Below are 7516 nucleotides of genomic sequence, written 5' to 3' on the forward strand. Positions count from 1 at the left end.
GGGACAGTCGGCCACGAGATGTTTTTTCCAAGCCAGGTGGAACAGATGGTGCGCAAGACGCAGCGGTCCGGATGCTCTGTCCATCTGCCTCAACTGCACACTTGTTCAGTATGCTTTTTTGCAGATTTTAAATGGACGCTAAAAAAAAAAAAGTAACACAATGTGTGCTCCACAGCGGTGAAGAACAGTGAAAAGCCCACATTTTGGTGGAGGCGGATTAAGGTGTCACTCTGTGGCTGGCTGTGCCCCCACTGGACAGGTGGAGCCCTGCCTAATTGACTGTGTCTCCCAGGCCTCCCTGCTCCACTAATTTCCCAGCACCACAAATTACAGTGTGTTACTGGACGGGGTGGGGGGGCACCAGGGGCATAAACTGGGTCATGCCACCCGAGGACATGACGCTCCCAGGAAGTGGTCAAACCGGTTGCATGTCACCATTCTAACAGTTTATTTCTCTCCTAACACTTTCATCGTACACTAATATAAAAAAAACCTCCTGCTCAGGAAAGGTGGAACTCATCGGCTGGATTCACTCTGCACGTTTGTTATTTCTGACTTGGATCATATGTGGGAAATATCTGGGAAAATCTGGGAGTGCTGCAGGGCTTCATGCTGAAATAGGACAAGCACTGGGAAGGGAAGGAGGAGAAAAAGAAAAAAAGCACATTTACAAGGTCTGCAAAAACTTTGAGCCAAACCTGATGAAAGGATGGTGACTGGTGAAATTACAGCGGCCGTATTGCACATTGCATCCAGCCACTTTATCAATCTTACATTATTTCAAGCGAAACGAGAAGTAGGCGATCTTCCTTTGAGTCGCGTTGCATCATCATCAGGCCAGTTTGTGATTCTTTATCTCTGTGCTGGCTGATCTCTGAAGCACACTCTCCTATTGAATTTACCTGCCGGAGCATGTCTGTGCTGACAAAGACCACGAAAAGAGAAAAACAAATCTATCTGAGCAAGATTTGGAGACTCTAAAACTCAGAGTAAGCCACTGTGTTTACACCAAATCCTCTGAGCAGCTTTTCTCAAATTTCACTCAAAACAAGAGTGAACCATCGCGTTTCAGGAAAAGACACGCAGCCATCCACCAAAACAGATTTTGGGCCATATTCTGAAAATGACAACTTCCTGTTTTCATCACCTTGCTTCTCACCTTCCCAACAAAAGTACAATGAACTCTGTGACCCCAGCTCAGTCTTACTAAGTAGAGAAAATACTTTGTGCGGATTACACGTATTTACGGTGAAGTAACACAATGTGAACCTGTGCAGCTCTCCGAAAGCCCGGGCTCTTAATTAACCGGATACTCTTAAAGGGAGCTGCCGAAGGCCTCTGCGCTAATCTTTTGAGTCCCTTGTGTTTGGCGAGGCCGTTTTGCCTGTTTAAAATACACAAGCTACTGAACTGGATGATGCTGCTGTCATCGACTCCTCTGGCGGGCGCTCCCTCTCAGCGCCCGGGTCAAACTGAGGCTCATCCACCAAAATGAACCACGGTTTCTTTTCACAGCTCTCTCCTTCTCCCCCCCCCCTCCCCGCTCTGCCTCCAACGACAGGTGTCGTCGCACACAGGCTGCCGCAGTGCCTGTCATTTCGGGCTGCACTGAGCATATTCCCCATGCCAGTGGGATACAGTGGTGAGAAAATAGCCCATAACTAAAGGCAAGTCCAGGCAGGCCGTGAGCCACTACAAATGTAATGGAGACATTATGGTCCCACCAGGAGATGAAGAGCCAGAAAATTACTACGTGGCTTCAGTTCATTCAAGGACAGACAGGTGGCCAGAACAGTGTAAAAAAAAAAAAAAACAACCAGAAAAACCCCACAGATGTTGGACCCCTCATCATCCTCTTCGCTGTAGAGTCTGTGATCAGGAAGCAGTCACATATTAGTGGACCAAGATTTAGTTTGCCTCTGTGAGCTTGATGTGGATATAATAAAAATTGGAAAAGTGAATAAAATAAACAAATGTATATGAAACTATAACTTATTATATAATAGGAGATAAAATTGTAAAATAAAATGACAAACAAACAAAAAAACAATGCTGTGTCGATTAATCTGTAAATACAGATAAAACAGACAATAAAGACAAGGAATGAAAAAGAAAAAAGCCAATCCCAGCTAACTGTGGGTGAAGGCAGGACGCACTCTGGACAGGTCAGTAGTTCATTTCAGGGCAAACACACAGATAGAACCCCACACACTCACAATTTAACCTCATGTGGCAGTAATATATAACGAGGATTCACTGTGCAATAAAAGTGAAACAAGTTTATTTATAACTATAACATTAATAAAACAAGATGTAAACACATTTGGGAATATCACTGCCCAAGACAAGATGAAATAAAAAAAAAAGCTGTTTATAATGTATACAAACAAAAGGAAAAAGAAATACATCAGATAACTTGTCAAAAATACAAAAAAATCCTTTCCTTTATTTAATTTATTTTTTTAATCAAAGGTGTGTATAAAAACGTGGAAGTGAAGCGTCAGTGAAGTTTCCTTTCTGGAGGCGAGGAGCGGACGTTAAAGGCGCAGTGATGAAAATTACGCGCACTTCCGCTTTAAAAGCGGCGCAGTGTGTTTGTGGGAGAGTCGCTGTTGATGTGTGGAGAGACGCCGAGTCTCTGAGCTGCAGCCCCGCAGCTCCACAGCCCTCCGTTCCGCTCCGAGAGGGTTCTGGTTTCAGCCGGAGCTCCAAACTTTACGCAGGGAAACAGCAGGTGAGTCTCCGAGGCTGAACCTGGACGACATATTCCTGCTGGCCGGGACTCTGAACGTGCAGCAGGTATCCTCCTCTTCCTCTTCTTCACTCCACTTGTTGATGGGGCGCTAAAAACGCCGCCGGAGTGCTCGCGAGGCGGCGGCAGTTCACGTGCGTAATTTGGATAACAAGCGCATCTGTTCAGCGGCAGATGGTGGGGATGTGCCGCGGCCGGTAGCAGCTCCCGGTGTCGGATCGCGTTTCACGCGCTGCCTCGCAGGTGAGCAGCGGCATGGGGAACCAGATGGACAGGCTGTCTCATCTAAGTTACGCAGAAGTTCCCACGGTGGACCCCAACGGCGTGGACACGGAGGACGGACCGCGCATCGGCGTCTCCTACATATTTTCCAACGACGACGACGAGCTGGAGGACGGCTGCGCCGCCGACGGCACCGAGAAAGACTCGAACCAGGAAGAGAAGCACTACGACCGGCGAGACGAGGTGGAGTGCGCCGTCTATAACCGGGACGAGTGCATCTACGAGAAGCGCGCAAAGTGCGCCAGCCTGGAGGTTTACTCTCCGGAGAACCTGCTCAACAAATGCAAAGCGGGAGACCTGGTGGAGTTTGTGGCCACGGGGCAGTACCCGCACTGGGCCGTGTACGTGGGGGACTTCCAGGTGGTGCACCTGCACCGAGCCGAGGTGAAGAACAGCTTTCTGACGGACGCCAGCCAGGGCAGGAGGTGTCGGGTCGTCAACGACCTGTACAGGTTCAAAGCCCTGGGGCCGGATATGGTGGTGCAGAACGCCATGGAGCAGGTGGGTCTGAAGGACCGGGAGCTGAGCTGGAGGAACTCCGAGTGCTTTGCAGCCTGGTGCAGGTTCGGGAAGAGGGAGTTCAAGATGGGTGGGGAGATCCGGATAGGGAAGCAGCCGTACCGGCTGAAGATCCTCATGTCTGACAAACACTCGCACATGTTGGAGTTTCAGAGTTTGGAGGACATGATCATGGAGAAGAGGAGGAACGACCACCTGGGTCGGACAGCCGTGTTGCAGGAGCTGGCGACTCATTTCAGCAGCGTGGAGGAGATCAAAAGTGAGCCAGGAGCTGAATGACACCTTTTGACTGATTTTTATTTTTCTTGCCTTTACTGAACTTCATCCGTTAGTCCACATTCGATCTATAGCAAGCCTTCAATCATTGCGTTTACTTTCAAATGGACCACACAAGTGTCATAATTTCCACTTGACTTGTCATTTCAACTGGATTTTTCAATTGATGTATTTAGGAGTTCATAATAGTGCAGCAGATGAGTAAAGGCATATCTCAAAGCACCAAATTCAGCTGGCAACATTGCTCAAAGTGTTCTAATACTTGGATACAAGATTCTTTATTTGGATTTAAAGTATAATGACACCAAATATGACCGTTTGGGATACAGGGGGTTAATGTTTACCACTCTTCCACTGTCAAACTTGACGGTTGTGACTGTAAATAAGAGAAACTGGACTCCTCCCTCCAAAAACAAACTCTGATGTCAAAACTAAATAAACCAACCAGGAGTTGAAACAGAAGTAAATATTTGAAAATGCAACAAACTGAACATTTGAAATGCATGAAGATCACTGAAATCTTCTGTCCATTAAATTAATTGAAAAAGCCATTTGAAGTGGCCAGGATATTTTATTGATTCTAATTTCACACATTCACTCAAATATGCATTTATCGGCTGCACTATTGATACTACGATCCTGATGATATTGCCTTAAAATCAAAACGTTCCCGGCCTTAGCAATCATGAATACATTGATCTCAGATGAAGAGCGAGGACTGAAGTAGCAGTTTGTAGCCCGCGAAAGCTCCACAGAATGTAGTTTTATAAAAAAAGAAGCTTTACACAACCTGTCTTTTACTGCCATGAATCGGTAGGTAGAGTGACCGTTTATATATATATAGTCCGTCTTATGTCCTGATCCTTTTGTAGTTTGACTGCATCTCAGACAGCAGGGTACTTTTCTGCCTTGGAGGCTCAGTTTTCACACCAGCACATGAAGGAAATGTGGTGGGGGCCTGTTTTTCTTTAAGATTCCCCCCTTTGTCACACGGAGTGAGATCTGTGTCAACTGTTCTTAGCGTTTGAGTAAACCGTGTTGTTTTCTCTTTTTGAAGTGGCTCATGGTGTCCGTGCTCTTGCAGGAGGAGCTCTCGGAGAACAGTGACGTTTGTTAGGACTCGATTCATGTGCAAGGGCTCATTGTGTCTTCATGCCATGTCAACGTCTCTCCTTGAAATCCAGATTCACCCCATTAAGGGGACTTGTCTTTCTGCAAGAGAAGTTTCATCTCGATTTAATAAAATTGGAGAAATTCTGAATTTCCACTTCTATTAATGTGTTCCAGTTTGACAAAATGCAAAAAAAAGTGCCTGTTACCTTAAATTATATCTTTGTTCATGTTTGTCCTGGAGGATTTTAATTGTCATGTATGTATCGACTGTTTTCTGATTTAATTATGAGGCTTCCCAATGTTGTGACTAATCCTGTTTGTCTGTCCCTTCCCCTTTTGTATCTTTATGATTTAATATTGCTGAATTATCACATGAAGCTGACATAAACTCCTTAAATGTACACGTTTTTGTTTTTTTCCCCCTTGTTTTTGTAAACATGACAAGAGTTTTTTGGGGGGATTATGAAAAAGCTTTGCAGTTCATCACGGTACTTGGGCCCCACTTTTAATAGAGGTGTCACCATGGTAACCTGAACTGCAGGGATAATCTACCCTGCACCGGTTCTCACTATCAAAATGCCTCCCTCCTCATTAATCAACTCCCTGCAAAATGGAAAAAAAAAAAAAAGGGCACAATTTGTGATGATCCCAGGTTGAAAGTGGTGCGGAGGGGGAACAAAATCTGCATTAGGTTTGCCGAATAACGGAGGGTTCCTCCTGAAGGGAATGTCGCTCCATTTCCCTGAGAACATGGAGGTTGTGGCGAGTGGCTCAGCTGGAGACCTGTCGGGGTGGAACCAGCGCCGGAATAACGCTGCTGAAGAGACGTGTTTTACAGCAATGCAGCAACAGTCTCATCTACTCCTTTTAAAAAATAATAATAATTTTAATCGGAGTGACAATTATTACTTTTTACACCATCTGTCCACTTCTGTATTAAACAAGGATTGCAAAGAAATGGCAGGTGGTGAGTAGAAAAAAAAAAACACCTGTTTTTGCATATAAACTCCACTAGATGTTTGTAGGGATCCAGGTAATGAACAGTTTTCTTCTGCAGCCCCGAAGAACACGATGAAATGACTGTTAGGCAGTTTTCAGTCTCACTGTGATAATACCACTTAAAGACTGCTCAGTCACCATGAAGACGCTGATTAATTTATTTAGTCGGAGACCTGCAGAGGTTTATACGGAGCAGCTTTCCCCCCTGTTGGAATTCATCCAAAGCCTCAGTGGCAAATATGGTTACTTATATTGGTTAAGTTTTGTTTTGCTAATTTTTAATTTGATTCAGTGTCTTATGGCCCTTGAGAGAGCTGAAATGTTGCTCTGAGGGGAACACCGACTTTCGCTGTGGAGTTTCTTACCTGCTTTGAAAGCAAATGGAGGATTTTAACAATGCGGTAGAAAGAGGCAACAATAAACAGTTTTTGCAGTTTGCTTGTTTCTCCAGCGCTTGTGTGGGATTTCTCCAAGAGACCAATTGAAGACTGTAGGTGTCAAAGTCCGGGGGGGTGTATCATGTCTTTTCTCTAACCTGGATCAAGCAGCGCAGAAGAGGGTTGGCTGGAGAACGTCGGCATTGATGAAGTCGATATCCTTCACATCAATCTGATGCTTTTTGCTTCAGCAGTGACTCTAATTGAGATCAGTGTTTAATGAAAGATGACTTGACTTGTGGAGGAGAAGCTAAACCTTTGACTTATTGTACTTGTGTGATTGGAATAGACAGATACAGGTGAATTTATCCAACCCGTCATAATCAATTTAACAGACTAAAATGGATTGGCTGCAAACTGTTAATGCTGCTAGATATTTAAGTTTTGAGGGGTTTTACTGATCTCTGACCTCGCAGGAGATAAAAAATTAGGAAAAACTTTATTTTTTTCAGGTTTTTCCCATTGCAGCGTGCAAAAACGACTGTTTTTCAGCTCTTAACCCTTGAATATGAACAGATCGTGTCCTCAGTGTGGATGTGAGGCAGGAGCGATACTCCCTCAATGTTTGGTTTGAATTCGATATAAGAAAGTGATGGAAGATGCCGCGGCTCAATGCCTGAATTATTCTTGCAGAGACCGTTGTGTCTTTATACACGTCTCATGGTGAATGTGGAAGACGCGCCGCGCTGCCACTCTGAAGCAGCGGTCGTCCGACATTAGCCCTCTCCTTGGCCATTTGTCTTGATGGGATGTGAAAGCCTGGACCTCGCTGAGACAACCCAATTATAATCAGCTGTCGGCGCTCGCCTACATGCACCTTGGTCTGCCGCCGCCGCCATGAGGGTCTCGCTCTCACATGATTCTGATGAGTTGATGAGATCAGTTGGACTATAGGAGCAATATACCGAATTACAACCATAGTGGCTACAAAGCCAAAATATAGTTATTTTTTCTCTGTGGATGAGGAATATAAAAAATGAAACACACTGGTTTTCTCACAAGTTGCTTCCCATCCCGTTTACTGTCTTCACTCTATTTCCTGATGCACATGAGCAGATTAACGGCTAATAACAGAAGTTCCCCTCATCTTTATCTTGTCATTATCTCCACGGGGGCAATTAATGTGCCAAAAAACCCA

The 7516-nt window shown here is 45.0% G+C and overlaps 1 protein-coding gene across 1 annotated transcript; it reads left to right on the plus strand.

Annotated features, from left to right (window-relative positions):
- Window positions 1-3007: 3007 nt before the first annotated feature.
- Window positions 3008-3832, plus strand: lratd2a (LRAT domain containing 2a; the record flags this gene model as incomplete). Its single annotated transcript, XM_080516330.1, has 1 exon — window positions 3008-3832. The coding sequence occupies one exon, from the start codon at window positions 3008-3010 to the stop codon at window positions 3830-3832; it is 825 nt and encodes a 274-aa protein (XP_080372456.1).
- Window positions 3833-7516: the final 3684 nt, after the last annotated feature.

This window comes from Blennius ocellaris (genome assembly GCF_963422515.1).
Source record: "Blennius ocellaris genome assembly, chromosome: 20".
NCBI classification, from domain to species: domain Eukaryota; kingdom Metazoa; phylum Chordata; class Actinopteri; order Blenniiformes; family Blenniidae; genus Blennius; species Blennius ocellaris.